Genomic DNA, 26,413 nt, shown 5'->3' on the forward strand with positions numbered 1-26,413 from the left:
GTGTTGAACACTGAAGTATGTGAAGTAGGGAAGGACAGTTTGACATTGACAGCTCCATCTCAACACTCGGTGTATGTGTGTGTATATATAATTATTTTATTTGAAGCAGGGAGGATTTTCTCTTTCTCTCAGAAGCAGCTTTCATGTGTCTCTCCTGAACACACCGAGCTTTGAAGAGCCGCGTCTCTGTAAGTCAGAGGAGCTTCTGCTGCAGGCTGGGAAATGAAGAGGGCTTCCTCCTCCTTCTTCTCCTCCTCCTCCTCCTCACAGGAAGCACAGAGTCTCTTTAAGCCTTTAAAATGTCACGTCTGCACAAAGTTGTAATTACTGTATCCATTTACCCGCTCTGAGTCACGAAGCAGCAGGAGAACGGCTCCGTCACATAAACCCGGTGAACACCTCCATCACACGGACGGAGGTCAGACCTCACGGAACCAACATCACATTAACGCTCGTTAACTGACGAATCACAATCCCGATCACTAATGACTCTGATGATCTGAGCTGCAGTCTTTATTTCAATTTAAAGGACTTTATTGGCATGATTGTGTTTACCGGTGTTATTTTATTATAGTATCATTGAGATTGACTATTTTTTAAAATTATGATTTATTTTTATGTTTTTGGTTTTCATTTAAAGTTTACTCAGAATTTTAGTAATTTTATTTTGGTTTTGTCACTTTTATTGTTTCCTTTTAAAATATGTCTATAAGATTTTTATTCATTTTTATTTTAGTTTGTTATTTTAGTTCATCAGTTTAAACTAAATAAAAATGAGAAATGTTGTGTTGGCAACTAGCTGAAATTAAAAAAAGTGTCAAGGTTTTTTTAAACACTTTATTTCAGTGTTTATTTTATTAAAAGTAATTAATATTTTTGATGGTGTAATTTTTGAATAAAATATCAATTTTAAAATATTAATAATTTTAATTATTTAAAATATTATTAATTAACTTGGCTGCTTTTGTCACTTTTTTAAAATATGTCTATAGAGTTTTTATTTCTTTTTTAATTTCAGTTTTTTCAGTGTTTTCAGGCAACTATTGCAATAAAATATTTTTTTATATATTTTATTCCAGTTGACATTTATTTTTTAGGGTTTTATTTTTATTTCAAGTTATGAAAATGTTTTTTTTACGTTTTAACCATAATAACCTTTTGCATACAATATTGCCATACCATGCACAAAATAAGTTTTTCTTGTTATATTTTGTGTTTTATTCTTAAATGAAATATATTTTTTAATTATTAATATTTTAAATTTAGTTAAAGTTTTAGTAATTTTTCTGCTTTTGTCACTCTTATGGTTTTTTTTTATATTTCTGTATAGGTTTTATTTCTTTTTTTAATTTAATAGTTTTTTTGGCATATTTTTATTATATTTTATGTTTTTGGTTTTCATTTAAATTTTGCTTAAACTTGTAATTTTATTGTAGTTTTAATTCTTTTTTTAGTTTTAGTTATTTTAGTTTATCAGTTTAAACTAAATAAAAATGAGAAATGTTGTGTTGGTAGCCAGCTGAAATTAAAAAAAGGTTCAACTTTTTTTTAGATATTTTATTTCAGTTAATGTTTATTTTATTAAAAGTAATAAATATTTTTTGATGGTTTTAGTTTTAGATAACTATAATGCTTTACATGCAAAATTACAAGTTTTTTTACAAGGTTTTAGTAATTTTGCTGCTTTTGTCACTTTTTAAAAATACGTCTTTAGAGTTTTTATTTCTTTTTTTATTTTAGTTTTAGTTGGAGTTATTTTAGTACATCAAGTTAAATGAAAATGAAATGTTGGCAACTAGCTGCAATAAAATTATTTAGTTTTTTATATTTTATTCCAGTTGACATTTATTTTTCAGTTTTTTTTTTTTAAATGAAAAATGTTGACACCAAACTGCAGTAAAATAAGTTCTACATTTTTTTTTTCAGTTGACATTTATTTTATTTCAAGCAACGAAAGAATGAAAAATAAATATACAATAAAGTAATACCACGTAACAGTAAAGATAGTATTAAAATAAGATGATAAGTGATAAGTAATGAATAAAAGTAGGTTTAAAAACAGTAAATATAAAATACACATTTATCAAGACATTCTAAAGACAAAAAATACTGTAATATGTGTGCATGGGTGTCTTTGATTATTGGAAGTTGAATTTAGTTGCAGTTAATGAGACACGTGTTTCTGTGGGAAATATTTTGAAGAACATTGGGAACCAAACAACTTTGAACCCCACTGACTTTCATCGTGGACAAAGACATTTCTTAATAAATCTGCTTTTTTGTTACATTTTAGGGTGAATTACTCGTTCCTTGTCTTCCCTTAGAGTTCAGGTTTTGCTCAAGGCGTTCATCTCCTTATTTTCTCCTTGATCTGTTCGTGTCGAGACACTTGATCCCGTCCAGCGTCTCTGTCGTAGAGGACGCTCGTCTCCGCTCTGCTGGAACTTTCCTCAACTTCACAGCTCAGGAAACTTGTGAAGTTCATTCGGGACGTTCCTTATGAAGGCACCTTGTGAAATAAGGCCAGTGGTGAGGCGTTGACTGCGGGACATTCAGGAGAAATACTCGGAGGAACGAACGAGAGCGTGTGCGCGTGTGTGCGTGTCGCCTCGAGTCGCTCGTGAAGCGCAGACGAGCGCTCACTTCTATCTGGGACACTGCGAAATTTTTGACGAAATGTTGTACTCCCTCTGTTTTCCTCTTTATGTGTTCCTCTCTCTCTCTCTCTGCATCCCTCGTCTCATTTGTCATCATGGCCTGATTATTTCAGCCTCTCGGACTCTTTCCAGTCTGCTAACCTTCCTCCTCGCGCTCCTGCTGTGGTGTGGGAGCGAATAAAGGCCGTCTCCCCCCTCGCTCCGGCCCTAAATGGCTGCGGAACGCCTGTTCTCTTAGTAACATGCTGCAGTTTTAACCCACTTGACAATTATTGTCCTGTAGAGGCTTTTTATTCTCACCCTTAGGTCATCTGAGACTAGGATGAGTTTGTTTGTTCATCAGATTTGTAGAAATGTGTCATTCCATCACTGTCTCGCCAATGGATGTGAATGGGTGCCGTCAGAATGAGAGTCCAAACAGCTGATAAAAACATCACAGTAATCCACACCACTCCAGTCCATCAGTTCACATCTTGAGAAGACAAAAGATGAAACAAATCCATCAAGATGCTTTTAATTCAAATACACCGAGTAATCCATAATAACACTTCTATCTCCTGTTGTGTCTCACATCAAAATCCAGCGACATATTTGTTTAGAGCTGTTTTGGTTTGTAAACAGTGCCTGATCTGTGCAGATTTCTCTCCTGATTCAGACCAGACCACTTTTTCACTGGAGGAAGCGTTATTATGGATTATGAACTTGTATTTAAGTTGAAAACGTCTTAATGATGGATTTGTTTCTAACAAACATGCAACTTTTCACTTCAAAAGACGTTAACTGACTGGTTTTGACCATTTGAAATGAATTGCAAAATATCTTTAAATTTAATTTTATTTCTGAATAAAATGTTTATTTTTAAAATATTAATTTTAATTATTTTACTACAAGTAAAAATACATAGCTGAAATAAAAATAATTATAGATTTTACATTTCTGAATAAAATATTTAAATTATTTTTAGTATTTAAATATTTAAGTATTTAAGTTTTAGTCATGTGTTTTTGTCATTCTTAGCGTTTGTCTTAATGTTTTAATGTTTTCTTAATTTCTAAATGGTTTTTATTCATTTTTATTTTAGTTTGTGTTAATACATTAAGTTAAAGTAAATGAAAATGAGAAATTCATTAGATGAAATAAAACAAATAATGTTTTTTTATGTTTATTTAATTTCCGAATAAAATAATTTATTTTTTATTTTTTATTATTTTAATTTCAGAAAAAATGTTAGTAATTTTGTTTTCATTATTTTTAATTTTTATTTTTATATATATATATGTTGGTATAGCTTTTTTATTTTACTTTTAGTTACATTAAAAGTTAAACTATTTGAAAATAATAAATGTTTATTTGGCGTCCTAAATTTAATATATATATAGTAAAGATCATTCCTACTGTAAATATATCAAAACTTTATTTTTGATGAGTAATATGCATTGCTAAGAACCTCATTTAGACAACTTTAAAGGTGATTTTCTCAATATTTTGATTTTTTTTTTTTGCACCATCAGATTCCAGATTTTCAGATAGTTGTATCTCAGCTGACCTTATCCTAACAAACCATACAGCAATGGAAAGCTTATTGATTCAGCTTTCAGATGATGTATAAGGCTTGATTTTTCAAGTTTTGATCATTTAGATTGAAATGAATGTCAAAATATTATATTGTAATGACTGGTTTTCATGAGGTTTCTGCTGTTCACAGACCTGGTTTGTGTTGGATTTGCTGATCGCTAAAAAAACAGAGCTTTGTCTAATCAGAGCCGTACACTCAAAGAAAATAGGGCACAGTGTACTGTGTTAATATGAAGGAATTTTCCATACTGATTCTTCACAGGTGTTTTACCCATATTTCGAAGTATGCGTTGCATTGCGTTTTGCTTCAGGAAAGTTCAGGAAATGTCCATAAATGTAAAAAGCAGAAAATGTCCTGGCAGAAAATTAGCAGTACCTTCTCTGTTTCTCTACTTTTCTATTTTTTGCTTAAACCAGCCGGTTCTTGAAACAAAAAAGTCTTAATTCCGCCAGAAGTGATCATTCTGTCATCGTTTGCTGTCCTCATGTCTATTTTAGCAACACAGCAGAAGATATTTTGAGAAATGCCTGGGGTTTTTATCCCAGTTTTGTTCCCATCATTCTTCGAAATATCTTTTTTTCCAGAAGTCAGTCGGTCGTACTGGTTTGGACGGACGTGAGGGTGAACAAATGATGATTTGTGTGTGAAACGCTCTCTTTAATCGGACCGTTCTGCGGTTCTCAGACGTTAAAGATCTTCATCTGTGAGTCTCAGAACGTCTCCGGCGGCTCCTGACATCCTCACGCGTCCGTCGTCTCTGCGCTGACCCTGTGATCTTTAATATGAGCCGTCTGACTGAATGTGATGCTGTCTTTGTCAGAGTGAATGGAGAGCGGCGAGATCTATAATAGATGTGGTGATGATTGGCTCTCAGACCTGCAGCCTCTTACAGACGGGAAATGAGCTCTGAAGTGCTCTGATAGGAGACACACACACACACACACACACACATAAACGGTGCACAGAGAGTTCTCTCTCTCTCTCACACACACACACACGGTTCTCACAGCATCTCATGAGTATATAATGAGAACGAGGGACACTCACAAATATTCAGTGTGAAATGGAAACTTCATTCCTGTGATCAGCAGCTGAGCCGAACCGCTCGTGATGCTTCACCACTCTTATTTTAATATCACTCACACACTGTTATACTTTTCATTATATTTCTAATATTAATGTTTGAATTCAGTGATCCAGTTTTAATGTTTTCATTTATATTTTTAGCAGTTTGTTTAGAATTATTAATACTTTTTCCCATTTTTGTTGCATTTTTTTTTTGTTTTTAAGTATGTAGTTTTAATTCATTTTAATTAATATTTTTAATTATGTAATTAAATAATTATATTATTATTTATTTTAATTAAGTTTCATATTTAAAAAAAGAATATTTAAATTTTGTTACATCAAGTTGAAATAAATAAAAATAAGAAGTGCTGCCTTGCAACTAACTACTAAAATAAGTACTTTTGTACATTTTTTTTTTTTTTAAATATTAATATTTAAAAATGTCAAGTTTTAGTAATTTTAAGTTTTTCTCATTCTTATTTGTGTTTTTTTACAATGTCCATACAATTTTTATTTTTTGTTTTAATTTTAATTATTTTAGTACAAATCAAATAAAAATGAGCCATTTTGCACATTTTATTTAATTTCTGAATAAAATATTTAGTTTTTAAATATTTCAAGTTTCTTTTTTTCATTCTTACTCATGTTTTTTTTTTTTACAATGTCCATACAGTTTTAATTTTAATTATTTTAGTACAAATAAAATAAAAATGAGAAATTTTGTATTGGTACATAGCTGAAATAAAATAATTATAGAGGCTACATTTCTGAATAAAAATGTGTTAAATTATTAATATTTGAAATTTAGTTAAACATTTGGTAATGTGTTTTTCTTAATATGTCTATATAGTTTTAATTAATTTTTATTTTAGTTTGTGTTAATACATAAAATTAAACTAAATGAAAATGAGAAATTCATTATCAGAAATAAAACAAGTAGATGTTTTTTTTTCTGAGTAAAATTACATTTTCATTTTTATGTCATTATTACTGTATTTATTTATTTATTTATTTTGTTTGTTTGCTTGAATATGTTGGTATAGCTTTTTTTTATTTCAGTTTTAGTTATGTTAAAAGTGAACTATTTGAAAATGAGAAATGTTTATTTGGAATCCTAGATTTTAAATATATATATATATATATTTCTTTCTTTTTTTTTATTAGCAGTGTTAGTGCATGAGCATGAGTGTGTGTGTCTGCATAGATGATTGACAGATGATTGACAGATGATGCAGACTGTGTCAACACTTTAATTAAAATATCCACATCAGATAACCTCTGTGACTTTAATTAATAAACCTCAATCTGTGAAAGACAATAGAAGAGAAGCTTCTGACTGTGATGATATCACACACATATCTACAGATCTTATAAATGACTCCAGCTCATCAGGAGATGGATTTGCATGTGAAATGTGAGCTGTGATGTCACTTCCTGTTTGTTGTGACCTCTGACCTGTGACCCTGTGCTCCAGGTACTCGTTCCAGGATGAGGAGGACATGTTCATGGTGGTGGATCTGCTGTTGGGAGGAGATCTGCGCTATCATCTGCAGCAGAACGTGCAGTTCACCGAGGACGCCGTCAAGCTCTACCTGTGCGAGATGACGCTGGCGCTCGACTACCTGCAGAGCCAACACATCATACACAGGTGTGTGTCAGCGTTAGCAGCATTAGCTACACTCCAGCTAGTGTGTTTTCTCTTGGTTTAACTATATAATCCATCACCTGTCTCCAGTGATTTACTTGTTTACCACAGTAACACAGACTCCACTCAACACGAGCAACACGACTGAGAAGCTTTTGCTTTACTTCACTAGTCAGTTTACACATATTTAATTTATACATGAACTTTTATGTTTTTGCATTTTTTTGGTTGATTATATGTTTAGTTTTCATTTTAAATTTAGTTACATTTTTAGTAGTTTTGTTGTGCTTTTGTCATTTTTAAAACTGTTTTGTAAATTGCTGTTCTATTGTTTAATTCTTTTTTTTTGTATTTTTATTTTAATTATTTGGTTAATAATATTTTATATAAGTTTAGTTAAAGTTTTAGTAATTCTACTGTGTTTTTGTCATTTTATTAGTTTTTTTTCTGTTTATTTTTATTTCAGTTTTAGCTTTAATTATTTTACTTCATGTTAAAATAAATGCAGTGCTTGAAGTGCTTGAATTTGACTTGTTGAAATTTAAGTCCTGGAAAACCCTTGAAAATATCAATGCTCCTTGAAGAGGTACTTGAAAAGTGCTTGAATTATTGAAAGACAATGTATCTATTAAATGAATGTTTATTTTTTTCAATAAGCACATATCTTTTCACACAAAATAATCCCTGCAGCCCGTCTGATGTTGAGCTTATGAAGCCCCGGCCCTTTTCAACACTACCTTAAACATTACAGTGCTCATTATCACTAAAGTAAATCCACTTTACCTACCACTTTTAGCTAAAATTCATCTTCCACACAATGTCATAATACAATTAGACGCAGAAATAATTTCTCAAATATTTATTACAGTATATACTGATAAATGTGAGATAGACTTGAATGAACTGCAGCTCAAACTATTTCAAATAAAGTGAATTAAGCTACAAACTCCATCATAATGAACAATGTGTCCATCTAACATGTATTTTGAGCTGCAGCTCGTCATATTAATGGAGTGTTTCACTAGTTAGCAGTAAACCGGTTACCACACCTCAATATGGAGGAGATTTGTGTTGATGTCCCTGGTGAAAAAAACAGCATATGCTGGTAGGTAGGTTTTGATGCTGGTTTAAGCTGTCCCTTTGCTGGTTTTTGCTGGTCATGTTGCTGGTCAAGGACCATCTTAAACAGGCATCAAAACATACCTACCAGCATTATTTATTTATTGACTGATAGATTTGTATTTTATGTATTTTAGTCAACATTTAAGTAATGAAAAATTTTATGGTTTTGTGTTTTGTATTTACTTTATTTTTAGTGTTAGTTTTAGATTGTATTCATTTCCAGTTTCCAGTTTCCAGACAAAGAAATGAACCCAAAGTGAGTGAACTTCCCTGTGCTGACATCCTCAATAGTGAAATTCAGGAGTGCGTGTGCGTGCGTGCGTGTGCGTGTGCGTGTGTGTGTGTGTGTGTGTGTGTGTACTGTCTGCTCACAGGGATTTGTTGTGTAATTGCATGTTTAGTTCTGCGGGGCTCCTCAGGGAGACGAGGATCCTGTGCCAAATAAAATGTGTGCTTGTCTTGTTTTGGGCCCCGTCACAAACGCTCTAGAACACAACTGACAGGGAACGCAGTGGACTGGATCTCTCTCTCTGGCTTTGATAGTGTGTGTGTGTGTGTGTGTGTGTGTGTGTGTGTGTGTATTAGTCAGTCACATTGTTTTCTCTGTGGTGGATGTAGCTGTATGTTTCTCAAGGAGTGTTTCCTGTCTATAGTATTATTTAGATGCGCTAAGTTGGGCAGAAGTGTTTCCTAGCAACAGTGTGTCGTGTCACGCCGCCACCGCAGTAAAATTAGTCCGAGTGGAGGATTCCTGAAACAGGAGGGTGAGCAGAGCATCTGGAAGATCCGACAGATCCTGCTCTGCTTAAACACTGATCAGAGTTCAGAGCTGCAGTTTGTGCTCCAGATATCACTGATTCCTCAAATCACATGTCTGTAGAGCTGCTGCTGATTCTATGAGATGAACCCTTTTGATGAACCACCTAGCAACCATCCATAACACCATAGAAACGCCCTAGCAACAACCCACAATACCCTAGCAATCCCATAGCAACACACTACAAACATTACCTGCCTAAAAACCATCAGAACACCATAGAAACGCCCAGGCAACAACCCATAATACCCAAGCAATCCCACAGCAACACACTAGAAACAGCAAGTGCCTAGAAACCACCAGAACACTATAGAAACTCCCTAGCAACAACCCATAATACCCTAGCAATCCCATAGCAACACACTAGAAATGTTAGCTACCTAGAAACCACCAGAGCACTATAGAAACGCCCTAGCAACAACCCATAATACCCTAGCGTTCCCATGGCAACACGCTAGAAACGTTAGCTGCCTAGAAACCACAGAACACCCTAGTAACACCCTAGCAACAACCCATAATACCCTAGCGTTCCCATGGCAACACACTAGAAGCGTTAGCTACCTAGAAACCATCAGAGCACTATAGAAACGCCCTAGCAACAACCCATAATACCCTAGCAATCCCATAGCAACACACTAGAAACAGCAAGTGCCTAGAAACCACAGAACACCCTAGTAACCCTAGCAACAACCCATAATACCCTAGCGTTCCCATGGCAACACGCTAGAAACGTTAGCTGCCTAGAAACCACAGAACACCCTAGTAACACCCTAGCAACAACCCATAATACCCTAGCGTTCCCATGGCAACACACTAGAAGCGTTAGCTGCCTAGAAACCACCAGAACACCACAGAAACGCCCTAGCAACAACCCATAATACCCTTGCAATCCCATAGCAACACACTACACAGCAAGTGCCTAGAAACCACCAGAGCACTATGGAAACACCCTAGCAACAACCCATAATACCCTAGCAATCTCATAGCAACACACTAGAAACCAGCCAGAACAACATAGAACCTCAGCAACACCCTACAAATGACCCAAAAAACCATAGCAACGCCCTAGCAACCACCAGAACAGCCTAGAAACACCCTAGTAACATTTAAACACAGTAGTTACGCAGCTGAACAACAACTCACAACTTCATAGCACTGCATTTAAAACCATTTGAAACTCCTTGGCAACCACATAGCAACCTGCTAAAACACTTTTTAACAACAGCATAGCAACACCCTGGCATTGATGCACAGTGCTGACAGTTGATCCAGATCAGCCATAAAAGTGTCTCTGTGTGATGGAGTTTCCTCTTTAAGGATGCAGTAGATTGTCTTGAAGAATGTGATGTGTTGTAATCACATCACTGCTCTGTGTGTGTGTGTGTGTGTGTGTGTGTGTGTGTGTGTGTGTGTGTCACAGTTCTGTGTGAATTAATCTCATCATGCTCTCTGGAATCATGATGACAGCAGGGGAACGGCTCGCTGTTAATTAGCTGTGAGGGAACCAGAATGCGGCTGTAGCTGGACGAGCCTTTATTCCTTAATAGTGTGTGTGTGTGTGTGTGTGTGTGTGTGTGTGTGTGAATTCATTGTAATTAGTGTTATGAAAGTGTGACGCCCCCTGAGAACTGAACATTCACACAAAAGAAGGTGGCCAAAGCTTTCAAAACATGCCGATCTCACACACGGCTGCAGTCCGAGAGGACGTGACGTGTAAATAAAGTGCAGGTGTTGATGTCATGCGAGCTGACGTGATGATGTCATGATCTCTCCACAGGGACATCAAACCGGACAACATCCTGCTGGACGAGCAAGGTGAGACACGTGTGTGTGAAGCTCTGAGAAACGGTTCAAGGAGACGCGTGTGTGACGCGAGGACACGCTGTTCCACTAAACATCCGTATGATGGTGTCGTGTTCTCTTCGCTCTATTCGTGATGTTCCCTTTTTAGAAAGAGCGAATTATTGCCCTGGATTCTTCTAGTTGTTCCCACATCGGTGCGTTTGAGCTTCAGCTCTGTTTCTTGTCTGGTTGTCACTCGTGTCTCTGTTGTTCTTCAGGTCACGCGCATTTAACAGACTTTAACATCGCTACCATAATCAAAGACGGCGAACGAGCCACGGCGTTAGCCGGTACAAAGCCTTACATGGGTAAGAAACGTCACACCGTCTAAATGAGAGATCACAACTCAAACAAACACAACTGCACATTCATCTGTGATAATCAGTGCTTGATCCTTTTAAACAGAGAAATAATGATAGTTAAGTCTGTTCGGCCGGTCACAGACTGACAATACTGTGCAGTTTTTTTTTACAAACTGATAAATTATTGTTTTGTCAAATATTTTAGTGGTCAAACTCTGGATCCACTAGGGCGGCTCAAGATGACTTAAAATAATTTAAAATAAGACAAAAACCAGAATTACAAAAAAGCTAAAAGAACTAAAATTCTAAAACTTTTTTTTTTTTTTTTAATCAGTCTAATTGTAATGTTTGCTATTATTTTATTCAAAACTGCAATTTGTTGATTTAAAATAAAAATATTAGATTGTGGCAAAATATTACATTTGAATTAATAAATAAAATAATCATCCAGCCCTATTTGTTAATGTGAATGTAAAAATAAAATAAATAAATAAATAAATAAAACAAATAAATGAACAGCTTAAAATATAGTTAAACAACACATGTATTATACAATAAGTTAAGAAAATGACAAAGTATTGTTATGTAGATAGGAATATGGAATATGTTTTTAATCTACTTAAAAAAAACAAAACAAAAAAACAGAAATATTCACTTTCTTAATTTTAAAGTAAATAAAATCTTTTTCTTAATTACTATGTTTCCATTTCTCATGCTCTTTCAGTATAGATCAGTGGAAAATATTTTATGGAAAAATGTTTGGACGCTTCCTAACAGGTATTTATTGGTAGATATGGTTAGATAGTGGTTTCTTTTAAGCGTATTCATCAGTACTATCCTGTTAAAACCTTTGTCTCAAAATTCAGATTAAGCATAGATGTGAACTCTACTTTTTCCAGAAACTTGCATCTTTGCACTTTTTTGGTGTTGTGTTCATACAAAAAAAACTTTGGCATGACATTTTTGCCAATTAACTGTGTAAACTTCATGACATTGAGCTTTTCTTTAAGGATGTTTTGTTTGGATTTTTTACTTTTGAGAAGCAGTGTGAAAATATTTACTTTCTCTGAAATTTAATTATTTTATCCACAAATGCAAGGTTATGAAAGTTTCCCCCCATTTTTCTTACTTTCAGGAAGACATTAAAATTTATATTAAATCATTATCTACCTTATGTAACAAAAAGGCAACTAAAACTATGGATGTATGCTCACTCTTTGGTGTTTTTGTATTATTATTATTTTTTTTTAATTTTTATGTTGATCATTTATGTTTTGAGGGATAGGTATGTTTATTGTTATGTAATCCGCTTATTTATTTATTTATTTATTTTAATCATTTCTTCATCTATTTATTATTTATATATTTTTTTTCTTTTGATTTATAATTGCTATGTATTGTTTGGCCATTTTTGAACCCCTGGCCATTTCTTTCCCTGCCATCTGTTTTCTCATATTTGTATTTTCTAAGCAAGTGTTTAATAAAAAAAAACAAATAAATAAAAAATAGTGTTATGAGTTGAAGAAAAAAATAATGTAAATAATAAAAGAAGGTTGTTAGGTTATTTTGGATGGTTGCTCATGTGATCTTGGACAACCTGGGTATGTGATTTTAAAAATACGATTTCCAGATCAGGAAAAGTCATGGAAATTAATCAAATCTTAAAAAAAAAAACAGAGACATTTTTATAATGAATATACAGTTTATTAGTATTTATTTTATCCCAAGAGCAGAATCAACTGGGAAAGTCATTTGAGATTATTGGATAAAAAAGCAGGAACCCTAAAAAAACATTAAGCTCCTAAAACCTGAAATGTAATTTCACAAATTAGGAGTGTCTTTGGAATCAGTCAGTTTGAGAACCACTGATCTAACTAGGATGTTAAATTAAAATTACCTGTCCATTCGGTCTCCTCTTGTCTTGAGTGTCAGTTCTTGGTCAGAATATCCCATCATAATCCTGCTCTAAATGCACGTGTTTCTCCTCACAGCTCCAGAGATCTTCCAGTCGTTCGTAAGTGGAGGAACCGGTTATGCGTTCGAGGTGGACTGGTGGTCGTTGGGTGTGACGATCTTTGAGGTTCTGCGAAGCTGGGTAAAATGAGCATGAAATCTCCACTGACCAAAGCTGCGTTTCTCAAAAGCATTGGTGACAATGGTTCTGTGATCAGCTTTTGGGAAACCATTCTTCGTTAATAAATCTGAGATGATTTGAAAGATGCCAGATCTAATTGTGAAAACATTCTGGACCTTTATAAGGAAACAGCCAGGTGAGCAAAACAACATAAATGCTGAAATAGAAAAATAGCATGTATAGCATGTGTGCAAAACTCCAATACAATTCTAAAGTAATTATTTTATCACAAATAAATATTTTAATGAGTAAAACTGGCTGTGCCTATAGTATTATAGACTACACAATATTATTATATTATTTTTAAATGAATGTTTAAATTATTATTACTTAAAATTATTGTCCCTGGGTCTGGTAATAAAGTAGCAGGGGCTGGAACAGATTTTAAGTAAACATACAATCTAATCCTGTTTATGTGAAATGATCCTGCTCCTGAGCAGGTTTAAGCTTACAGACTTGTGCTACGACAGCAACTCTGGGATGAGCTTTGAAAAAACAGCCAATCCAAGACCAAAATCATGCCAAATTATCAACAATCATATCCAGAGTTAGGGACGTGTGAAGAATGGACCCCTGGACTGTGATTCACAAGAGCGTGATTGTAGAGAGCATCGGTGGCAGTGGTTTCTATGATCTACTCATGCATATGATGATGGCAGTGTCGGGGGTAACGCATTACAAGTAACGTGGGTTATGTAATCAGATTACTTTTTTCAAGTAACTAGTAAAGTAACACATTACTTTTTAATTTACAAGAAAACTTTTTTCAAAGAACTTTGTTTTCCCAGTTATTGACTGACCAGTCTCCTGTCCCCAGATTGAGAGAAATTGTGATTACAGAGGTGTTGTGTGAACATGATGTTACTGTAGTTCTAGAATAAACGTGAACATGCATTAATTCATTTCACTCGATTCAGTATTCTTCAAAATAAATTAAAACAGTGAAATGCAAACTCATAATGTGAAACAAACTTGCAGTAATTAAATGTTGAATAACACAAATATCCATTATGTATTTAATCCCATTTTATTAACCAGTGTCTTTGTTGCTGACCTTTGATGATCCAGTTCAACCATACTAATAAGAAAAATTACTAACATGTCTTCTGGACTGAATTCTCCAGCAGGGGATGCTGATGTGCTGGTGCTTAACTAGCTTAACTTAACATCCTTGGTCATCCTTGGCCAGCTTTCCCTATCAACCAACTGTGCAGATTCATACAAATCGAAACAAGTTTCACTGAAACCACGGCTAACAGGGAACGCTCTCACAACTTAACCTATGTTTTTTAAAAGTTAGCTAAATGTTAGGACAACATGTTCTTGAAGTAATGTTTACAGAACATTCTTATAACTATTAATTTTTGATAGTTATTCTCATGATATTTAGAGAAAATGTTCTGAGATCAGCATTCTCGAACAGTGCTGGGGAAAGTTACTTTTAAAAGTAATTCATTACAATGTTACATTACTCCCTGAAAAAGTAACATTGCGTTACTTAGTTAACTTTTTACGGAAAGTAATGTGTTGCGTTACTTTTGCGTTACTTTAAATTTGGGCAGGGCTTGCTTGCTTGTTTTTTATATAAAACAATTCTAATGTAAAAGCCCTTTTACACCAAAGGTGAAATAAATTAAAAAAAAGAAAAGTACATTTATGCAGGAGATCACTCTTCAGCTATAAAATAATGAAGCACAAATGTTAGTTTATCTAAAGTAATTTTTTCTTATTAGTATGGTTAAATTGTATCATTGAAGGTCAGCAGCAAAGACACTGGTTAATAAAATGGGATTAAATACATAAAGGATATTAGTTTTATTTAACGCATTTAATTATTGCAGGGCTGCGTCATATTCTGAGTGAGCAATACTGAATCTGTTTTTTGTGAGTGAGATGAATTAATGTTCATGTTCACATTTAGTCTACAATACAGTGACATCATGTTTACTCCCAATTTCCGACAGGAGACTTGTCAATCAATAAATGGGGAAAAAAGTAACTGGCGTTACTTATTTGAAAAAAGTAACTCAGATATTTTCTTAGAAATTCAAAAGTAATGTTACTTTACTAGTTACTTGAAAAAAGTAATATTACGTAACTCGCGTTATTTGTAATGAGTTACCCCCAACACTGTTCTCGAAAACATCCTTATGATATAATTTGTACTTGTACTTGAACATTCAATGAAACATTTTTGTAACCTTTAAATAACAGTATAATCACAAGAAAACTGGACAATGTAACATTCTTAGAATTAAAAATAAAAATCCAAATAATGTTGTATTTTGGGTGAAACATTTTTGTAACTTTTAAATCACAACAAGAAAATTGGACATTTCCGTGTTTAGAATCAGAATCAGAATGTGCTTTATTGCCATGTATGTTTACACATACTAGGAATTTGTTGTAGTGACAGAAGCTCCACAGTGCAGTAGAATGACAGTGACAGGACCAGACACGAAAAAAGACATAATAAAAAGAACAATATACAATTATACAAGACATACAATGTGCAAAAAAAGCAATAACTTTACAATATACAAAATACAAAATAATTAACTATGTACGTAAGGTGCAATTAGAAGGGTAAATAAGTATGTGTGTTAAATAAATAACTGGATAAGTGAATGTATAATAGCGTAGTGTGTTCCGCGTTTATTGTGAAGTGTTCATGAGACGGATTGCTTGAGGGAAGAAACTGTTCCTGTGCCTGGCTGTTCTGGTGCTCAGTGCTCTGTAGCGTCGACCGGACGGCAACAGTTCAAAGAGGGAATGTGCTGGATGTTTACAAATGTTTCAAAAGAATTTTCCCACAACATTATTCTAATCTAAACTTGGGATGACCTGAACCCATTTTCTGATGCATTTTCTTCTTTTGTCCCGTCTGTCAGAGGCCGTACGACATCCACGCCAGTAATTCGGTGGAGTCTCTGCTGCAGTTGTTCAGTACGGTCAGTGTGCAGTACAGCTCATCCTGGCACAAAGACCTCGTGTCGCTGCTGAGGAAGGTGAGATGAACTGACCGTCAAACACATGCACGACTCGTGATACAGATCAAGAACTGACAGCCCAGCAACCACACGGAACACCCCAGCATAGTGTCTGAAACCCCACTCACATATACTTATGATAGTGTAAATATAGTGGGGTGTTTCCAGGGGGTTGCTAGGGTGTTCTGGGTGCTTTGGGCAGTTAACAGGACTTTATGTGGTTGCTAGGGCTTCTGCATGGTTGCCATGACTTTATTGTGGTTGTTAATGTGTTCTGACTGTTTTTCTCATTAATAAGCATGAAACGGACAAAATATGTAGAGAGAGAAATGAAAACAGACAGAACACAGATGGAGTCAGAATGAATAAAGGGAGAATAAAACCCTCTAGTGATGCAGGAGAGGATAAAGAGACGGATCGAGGGAAAGAGGAGGAGATGATAATGAGCTGGAGAGATAATAAAATAAGATGAATGAAGAAAACGCTGAAGAGAGAGAAGAAATATTATGAGAGGAGAATGGATATTAGCGAAGAACCGGGGAGCGACGGGAGACATTACGGTCATTTATTAGAGCTGAGAGAAACGGAGAGATTACACTGTGTGCATGAATCACCGGAGAAGAGCATTGTGGGTAGGATGGACACACAGGAAGTGTGGTGCTTAGAACTTCCTCTTTCACATCAGTAGTTCTCAATGATGTTTTTATTTAAGTATCAGTTTGAGCTCAGATGTTTCTTAATAGACCCAAACATTTCGACATTATTCTCGTAATTTCTACTTTAGTTTCGAAATATTTTGACTTTATTCCCCAAATATTTTAATTTTATTCTTTTAATTTCAACTTTATTCTCAAAACATTTCAGCCTTATTCTCAAAATATTTTAAGTTTTTATTTTAACTTCTCAAAACAGTTAGACTTTATTCTAGTAATATTGAAACTTTATTCTCGTAATTTCTATTTTATTCTCGCAATATTTCAACTTTTCCAACATGTTTCGACTTTATTCTCGTAGTATTTTGACTGTTCTCAATTTTTAAACCTTATTCTCAAAATATTTTGACTTTATTCTTGAAACATTTAGACTTTATTCTAGTAATATTTCAACTTTATTCTCGCAATATTTTGACTATATTCTCAAAACATTTCAACTTTTTCACAATATTTCAACTTTATTTTTGAAATGTTTCGACTTTATTCTTGCAATATTTCGACGTAATTCTTGAAAGATTTAGACTTTATTCTAGTTTGAAACTTAATTCCCGTAATTTTGACTTTATTCTCAAAACATTTTGACTTTATTCTCACAATATTTCAACTTTATTCTTGTAATGTTTCAGCTTTATTCTCAAAATATTTAGACTTTATTCTCAAAACATTTCAACTTTATTTTCGCAAAGTTTCGACTTCATTTTCTAAATGTTTCAACTTTATTCTTGAAAGATTTAGACTTTATTCTAGTAATATCGAAACTATTCTCGTAATTTTGACTTTATTCTCAAAATGTTTCGACTTTAATCTCGTAATCTTAGGTTTGTTTTTTGTTTTTTTAACATGCCTCTAAAATGCTTTCATAAATTATAAAAATGACATTGAAAACATTAACCAAAATTAGAATAAAAACACACAAAAAATATAATTCAAACTATTAACTAAAATAGTATCTCAATGATAAATATAACTAAATATAACACTTGTGAGATTACAGGGTCTTTTTCTCAAGAGAAACGTCTATTTAGGAGAAACTTTTTTTTATCCATTTATATTATAATTATTATAATATGTTTATCAATCTGTGTAAACCGTTAGTGTAAGCGACTGAGGGTTTACTATTCTCATGACGCAATGTAAACCGATCGGCTCACGCAGCGTTCAGGCGTATCGTCTCATCGGATTCTCAGCGGATCGATTGCTCGTGTCTGGGCTCCGTGGAGAGAGAGATGCAGACGCTGCACCGAGACCACCGGCAGATACGGTTTCCCTGACGACCGAGGGCCGGAGCGCGTCCTGTCTGACACTCGGCTGTCAGCGCTTCATAAAATCAGCCCTCGCCTGATAAGAGAATAACGTTTGCAACGGCTCCCCGGCGTCTCATTGGCCCTCAGAACAGCAGCGCCTCCTGTGAGCCACTCACAGCTGATCACACTCCTGAGTGTATTAGCAAATAAAACTGGTGTTTACACTTCATCAGTGGATGACATGTTAAGTCACCTATACAGAGCTGTATGAGATACAGATTGTCTCAAAGGAACAGAATCAAAGATGCAAACTTCAACCACAAGGCAAATCCAAAGCAGCTGTAGTGAGACAGTAGTGTTGTTCAGTTCAAGCACAGTGTCAGTTGCAAAATACATCAATTATCAACTAATTCGATTCAGCTATGCATGTAAAGATATAAAAGTTATAAAGTCTGTTTGTGTCACATCTAGCAAAACAGACTCTATAGTTTCTCCTAAATAACATTCATATTAAATGCAGTGCCCTTGTGATGAATTCCTTATGCTCCTGTAAGCTGCTGTGGATAAAAGCATCTGCTAAATGCATAAATGTAAATGATGAATGTGAAAGCTTCCTGCTTCTCAGATGTTTCTCATGAGACAAAGACTGTGAAAAAGATGTGAGAGTTTTAGAAGAGTTTTAAAGTGAGCTCAAACTGGCTGATGTACAAAGTCTGCCGTCAAAAGAGAGAAACCGATTCGCTCAATAGTGTGCATGTGTTTGTCTTCAGAGAATCAAAGGGATGCTCAAATGAAACCTGAGATTTCCTGAGCTGAAGAGGAAGTTTCCCAGCTAACAACATTTTTGCTAACACTTCCATTAAGTTATGAAAACATTATTAGGGCCCCAGCACTGATGGTGTGAGGACCCTATTGGAATTGCTGTTTCTTCTTCTTCTTCTTCTCCAAAATAAATAGCGTTTTTGAGGGCCTAAACATGCTCGAAACTCATGGTGTGAATAAAAGTGGTGGAAATTTACATCTGATATGGGTTTCAGAATCGGGTGTGGCAAAGTGGCTCGATAGTGTCACCTATAAAATTTCAACGAATTACCCCTCGAGCTATCTTTCACGTACATGTGCAAAATTTGGTAGACACATGTAACATACCCATACCTACAAAAAAAGTCCTTCGGGACGAATTACGAAACCCAACAGGAAGTCTGTTACTTTGAGTTTTCTCTGCATGTTTTGAGGCGTTTTTGCCATTTCAGGCATTGTATTTAAACAAACTCCTCCTAGAGATTTAAACAGATCAACACCAGATTTGATCAGTGTAATCTGAAGTACTTTGTGATGTCAAATTGTGAAGATCTTGATCTCAGCACCAAAATTCACATGTTTGATAAGAGTCATGTACTGAACACGTCAGTGCCCATATTCAGTTATAGTCATAGCGCCACCTGCTGGCAACAGGAAATGACTTGTTTTATACTAACTTAAACATACCATGTTCAATCTGCACCACACTTCATTTTGTAAGACTCTTGGCCTGAACACATCTGAAGGGCAATATTCAGTTATAATCATAGCGCCACCTGTTGGCAGCAGGTTATGTCATGCTTTACACTAACTCAAGCATACCATGTTCAGTCTGTACCAAACCTCATAGGTTTGATCAAAGTCGTGGCTTGAAGACATTTACATGCCAATATTCAGTTATAGTCATAGCACCACCAGCTGGCAGCAGGAAGTTCGGCACATATAAATGACTTTGACATACTCCTCCATTGTTTACCACTCTAAATGCGTAATGCTCACCGTTTGCTGTTTACCTAAAGCCGAAAGGTGGAATGTTACTTTTGAATGTTCTCTAAACATTCTAAAACTTGTAACATTTAAAAAAAAGTTTTGAAATGTTATTAAGGACCGGTTAACGCTGAATGAACATTCTAGTAAACATTACTGGAAGAACGTGTTGATGACTTTGAGAGAACAGAATGTTCCTGTTACCTGAGCAAGTTAATTAAAGCTAATCAAGAGTTTTTCTGACTCTTTAATTTTGCTCTTTATATCCTGGTTTACTCAGAAATGTAGTGTCATTAGTGCCATTTCTGAGTAAAATGTGGTGTGAATACTTCTGTGGATATGAATAAACATTGATGTTTGTGTGAGAGTGAGAAGTGTGGTTTGTTTGTTTGACTGTTCTGATGGTGTTCTTGCTGTATGTGCTTGTGTTTCTGTAGTTATTGACTGTAAACCCAGAGCATCGCTTCTGTAGTCTGGCTCAAATGCAGACGGCGCCCTACCTCTCCGATGTCAACTGGGACGATGTTTATGAGAAGAAGATGGAGCCCGGCTTTGTTCCCAATGTGAGATTGAGTTCAACTAGTGACTCACACATACATATATACACACATTATTCATTTATATATCACATATAAACACAACAAACCTGACTGAAGCATTGTAAATTACAACACAATAAAATACATGCTTACATAATAATTAAATGTATATAAATTTATATATAAATATTTAAATAAAAATATGCATTAAAGTTTACTGTCCTTCTCTTCAGGGGAAAAATATCTTATCAAAAAATATGAGATGGGAGGAAAAATTATTTTTAGTGCATTTGTGTTGGTTTGGAAAACAACTGCATTGTTTCTGAGCAAATGCATGGTGAATTGCTTACGATTTGTAAAGAAATGCAAAAGCACTGAAATGTATATTTGTAGAAATGTGTCATTCTATCACCGTCTCACCAACGGATCCTCTGCAGTGAATGGGTGCCGTCAGAATGAGAGTCCAAACATCTGATAAAAACATCACAATAATCCACAAGTAATCCACACCACTCCAGTCCATCAGTTCACATCTTGAGAAGACAAAAGATGAAACAAATCCATCATGAAGATGTTTTTAACTCAAATACATTGAGTCCATAATAACCATCTCCTGTTGTGTCTCACATCAAAATCCAGCCACATATTTCTTTTGGTCTGTTTCGGCTTGTAAATGGTACTTGATCTGTGCAGTTTCCTCTCCTTATCAGACCATTTTTTCACTAAAGGAAGCAATATAATGGATTATGGACTTGAATTTTAGTTAAAAACATCTTAAAAATTGGATTTGTTTCAGCTTTTGTCTTCTCAAGATGTGAACTGATGGACTGGAGTGGTGTGGATTACTTGTGGATTATTGTGATGTTTTTATCAGCTGTTTGGACTCTCATTCTGACGGCACCCATTCACTGCAGAGGATCCAGTAGTGAGACAGTGATGGAATGACACATTTCTAAAAATCCGTTCCGTTTAAATAATTCCAAAGGGAAATAAAAGCCAATAAAATGACTAATGTTCCACGTTCAACTTAATTTTGGACCCGGTTTACACGTTCAGGCACTTTGTGATTTTGTTGAATATTTGCTTTCAAACGTTTCTCTATAACGCTTACTCTGTTTCTCAAACAGAAAGGTCGTCTGCATTGCGATCCCACCTTTGAACTGGAGGAGATGATTCTGGAGTCTCGTCCTCTTCATAAGAAGAAGAAGCGACTGGCCAAAAACAGATCGAGAGACAACAGCAAAGATTCTCAGTCTGTGGGTGAAACACACACACACGTCTCAGAAATTACATTTCACTCTTCTAGTTGTGTGACATTTGAAAGTAATCCCTGAGATAACAGCGTCTCGGGCGACGGCCTGAGGACCTAAAGGCCGGCGCATTGATTGTGTTTATCCCTAGACTTTATTATACTGAGCCTGACTGACGTCTGCAGTCGGTGAGCGCCGGCTCCTCACACACCGTCCTCTCGGCAGACGCCGTTCTCCAGATATTTTCCGCGTGTTTGCGTGATTACGGAGCGTGTCTCTAATCAGATCAGGATGAATCGGCTCGCTCCTCTCTCTCGAGCACGAGAGGCCTGAAGACGAGCGCCTGTGGTCTGTAGATGCAGGAAGTGCAGGCATTATTACCTGGATGATTAAATTATGAAGCTTTCAGTGCTGGAGCTTCTCCTGAAGTACGACAAGCTATTTTTGGTGTGTTCCAGCAGGATTCTGCCGTTCGGAGCTGCAGGATGTTACTGCCGTCTGACGGCTAGTTAGAGCTGATTAACGTGTTGTTTCCTTGTTTTTCCCTCAGGAGAACGAGTATCTTCAGGAGTGCCTTGAAGTCGTCCAGCAAGAGTTCATGATTTTCAACCGTGAAAAGTGAGACTATAAACACTAGAGTTTTGTTTTTCATCCTAGTGATCCTTTTTTTTTTTTTTTTAAATAAAATACTTCCATGCAGTCATTCTGAGATTTTAAGTTAATATTTCAATAATTTACTAACACATTCATATGCTCACATGTTCTCTGATTGATGGTCACATGACATGCAGGCGAAAAATAAAAAATAAATAAATAAATTGTTTTATTTTATTTAAAATGCATTTATTATTTCTTTCATTCTTAGCCATATTTTGAGGATAAATTGTACCCAGAAGTAAAATAAATTTGACCTCCTTTTGGGGGCGTCCTCATCTGTAGAAAAACAGTATAAATACAATGTAAATAAAGTTTGATTTTTTTTAATTGTAAAAAGTTTGCTGTTACACTGTAAAAAATAAAAAAACACAATTTGTTGAGTCAGCTTAAAATAATTTGTTACCCTGCTGGCTTAAAATTTTAAGTTTAGTCAACTAAAATAATTTGTCAACTTAAAATGTTAAGTTAAAGATAAAAGATATTTGTGTTCGCTAAACTTAACAGATGGGTAAGTATCCCAGCTGCCTTAAAATTTTAAGTTGATTCAACTCAAATATCTAAGTTGTCACTTAGTATAATTTAACATTTCAAGTTGAATAAACTTTTTTTTTTTTTTTTTGAGTTGGCTGAACTTAAAATTTTAAGGCAGCCAGGTAACAAATTATTTTAAGTTGACTCAACAAATTGTTTTTTACAGTGTAGTGTGAAGTTATAGTGTTTATAATTAGCTGTATATAATGGTTTCTGCAGGTCTTAAAACATTTTAATTCACATTTTCACGTATTAAAGCCTTAAAATATCTTAAATCAGAGCAGAAAGTTTGGCATTTATAAATTCATGGAATTAAATGTTGCATGCGCTGCAAAAACGTTCTTCCTCAGTATTTTTGTCTTTCCAGTATAAATCTCTAAACATCCTTCAAGGAAGTGAGTTTGATTAAAACAAGAACCAATATCTGTCAGTGGAGAATAAAAACTCGTTTTCCCTTTTGAATTTTAGTTGATTTGCAGATATTTGGTATTGATTTTTCATTTTAATCATAAGCTCAATTCATTTTGATCAATTTCTCATAAAACATTCTTATTTTATGTCATTTCGCGTCTTAACTAAATTTATCTTGAGTTAAGGATCTTTAGACATTTGCACTAAAAAACAAGACACAAATATTAAACAAAAGCATGACTTTTTTACGGTGTGATCAGAGGGTACAGTAAAGTTATTTCAGTGTGTTTTTTTTTTTTTTTTTTTTTTTTTTTGTAAATTGAATTTAAGAGTAATGGGGATCTGTTGGAAGTTGTTTCTTCAAACTATTATATTATGTTAGTGTTGCTAATATTTTTAATATTGATATTTAGAGACCATATTGTATTCTGTTCAATTTATTCCTTAAATGTTCTTTTCTTGCTCATAAAAGACCTTAAAAATCTTGAATTTACCTTCAAGAAACCCTGATAGAAAAACAATAAAGTCTATGGAATGTCTCCATTGGATAGTAAACGTGATATAGAGGTGCTGATGTTTTCCGGCAGTGCAGCGCTGCAGTTGTGTTCTCTGTTCTCCAGAGGTCTGATATCACTGCAGCGCTGCTCCACATCATCACCTCATTCATTATTGACCAGCGTCTGCATTACTGGACGAGCCTCTCTCTCTCTCTCTCTGCTGTAATTTACGTTTCTGATGCTATTTTTAGAACTGCCTCATTATTGATGAATCTGTCGCCTGATGATCTGCAGGGCTGTTTAGTCAAATATCACTAGTACTAGTCATCATTCCCTTAACAGCATGTTTACACTGCAGCCGCAAACCTCTGCTCACTTATGCTGCCTACAACACTAGACCACAGGTGCTGTGGGCTGTCAGAAATATTGCATTTATGAGTTAAATGCACATGATTGTCACCACAAATTCCTAATTATGAGTGGGAGACTCAAGATACTCTTTAAAGGAGATGTTCACTTCCAGAACAAAAATGTACAGATAATGTACTCACCCCTTTGTCATCCAAGATGTTCATGTCTTTAAGTTTTAAAGAAATAGTTTTTTGAGAAAAACATTTCAGGAATGTTCTCCATGTAGTGGACTTCTATGGTGTCCACAAGTTTGAATTTCCAAAATGCAGCTTCAAAGGCTCTAAACGATCACAGCCGAGGAAGAAGGGTCTTATCTGGAAAAACGATCGGTTATTTTCTAAAGAAAAATATACAGTTTCTATACTTTTTAACCTCAAATGCTTGTCTTGTCTAACTCTGCAATATGTTTTTCGACATACCCTAACTGTATTGACCCGGATTACACAGAGTACGCATGTGCATCACAGAGCTAGACAAGATGAGCATTTGTGGTTAAAAAGTGTATAAATTGTCAATTTTTTTTTTTGTTCATTTGAAAATAACCAATTGTTTTGCTTGATAAGACCCTTCTTTCTCAGCTGGGATCGTTTAGAGCCTTTGAAGCTGCATTTAAACTACATTTTGGAAGTTCAAACTCACAGGCATCATATCAGTCCACTATATGGAGAACATTCCTGAAATGTTTTCCTCAAAAAACAGGTTTTTTTACGACTGACGACAGAAAGACATGAGCATCTTGGATGACAAGGGGGTGAGTACATTATCTGTAAATTTTTGTTCTGGAAGTGAATTTCTCCTTTAAGCCCAGAGTTTGAGGATGTTGGTGAGAAAACATGCCAGATGCATTAATTAGCATTTTTTTCCTTACAGTGCAAAAAGTTGCATATGATTACATTTGTAGCACCTTCATAAAATAATGTAAAAAAAAAAAAAAAGGAAAAAAAAAACAATGCACGCTTTTTATTCATCATGTTTTTGATTTAAATAATCAGATATTTGATGCAGAAGAGATGCAGCACCATCTTGTTCTGATCTAAGTGATTTGAACATATGTGTAGAAACTGTTTATTTTAGTGCACAGCCAATATAATTGTGACCCTGGAGCACAAAACCAGTCTTATATTGCATGGGTATATTTGTAGCAATAGCCAAAAATACATTGTATGGGTTAAATTTATCAATTTTTCTTTTATGCCAAAAATCATTAGGATATTAAGTGTTTTGTAATTTTTTTTTACTGTTAATAATATATAACTTAATTTTTGATTAGTAATATGCATTGCTAAGAACTTCATTTGAACAACTCTAAAGGCGATTTTCTTAATATTTTGATTTTTTTTTTTTTTTTTTTTTTTTTTTTTTTTGCACCATCAGATTCCAGATTTTCAAATTGCTGTATCTCGACCAAATATTGTCCTATCATTTCAGATGATGTATAAATGTCAATTTTGAGAAATTTACACTTATGAATGGTTTTGTGGTCCAGGGTCACAATTATCATATGTACATGATCACAGTTGGAAAAAATAAATGCAAGCTTTGTTTCTAAATTATCAAATCATTGTCATTTTAATATGATTTCCTTCTTTCAGCCAGTTTAGTCATAATGAAACGGTCCAAAAAAATTACATGTACCATGTTAACATTGTGTTTAATGCACTAAATCCAGCAGAAACAGCAGAAGATTTTTGTTTTATAAAAAAAAAGTCAGAGTTGTGAGATGTAAACTCAGAAGTTACAAGAAAAAGTCAGAATTGTGAGATGTAAACTCAGTAACTCAGGAAAAAAAAAACACAGTTGCAATATTTTCAAACACTGTGTTCAAGCAGTTGGATGCTCACATCACTTTTGATGCATGCAAGTTCTGGTTAGTTCATATTTAGATTGGGAAGGTGTAATTATGATATCGTGTTTGTTCAAATCACTATTTTTTGGAGCAAGATGATGAGCAAAATACCTAAACAAAGTGTATTTATTTATTTTAATTATGTAGAAAGACTGTGCATTGGGTGTGTTTTATTTAATTTATGAAGGTGCTGTAAACTTACATTTTCTATTGTAACTGTGCAATACTGTGTATTTTGTACATTGAACTTAGTTTTATTTTAAATTTAAATTTAAAAAAAAAAAAAAAAAACAATTTTAACAAATATACCATCAATTCAGACTTTGGATCTGACATTTTTTCTAACTGAAATGAACCCAACTCAGAAACCCTG

At 34.5% G+C, this 26,413-nt stretch overlaps 1 protein-coding gene across 1 annotated transcript in view; it reads left to right on the forward strand.

The window, feature by feature from the left end:
* LOC127175292 (serine/threonine-protein kinase 32C) overlaps positions 1–26,413 on the forward strand; it is a 95,764-nt gene that overhangs the window by 67,654 nt on the left and 1,697 nt on the right. The window contains exons 4-11 of the mRNA XM_051126273.1: positions 6,776–6,949; positions 10,663–10,700; positions 10,946–11,035; positions 13,021–13,124; positions 16,055–16,171; positions 20,336–20,461; positions 21,565–21,693; positions 22,238–22,305. Of these exons, the coding sequence (XP_050982230.1) occupies positions 6,776–6,949; positions 10,663–10,700; positions 10,946–11,035; positions 13,021–13,124; positions 16,055–16,171; positions 20,336–20,461; positions 21,565–21,693; positions 22,238–22,305 (846 nt within the window). The remainder of the gene's footprint in view (positions 1–6,775; positions 6,950–10,662; positions 10,701–10,945; positions 11,036–13,020; positions 13,125–16,054; positions 16,172–20,335; positions 20,462–21,564; positions 21,694–22,237; positions 22,306–26,413) is intronic.

Source organism: Labeo rohita, chromosome 13 (genome assembly GCF_022985175.1).
Source record: "Labeo rohita strain BAU-BD-2019 chromosome 13, IGBB_LRoh.1.0, whole genome shotgun sequence".
NCBI classification, from domain to species: domain Eukaryota; kingdom Metazoa; phylum Chordata; class Actinopteri; order Cypriniformes; family Cyprinidae; genus Labeo; species Labeo rohita.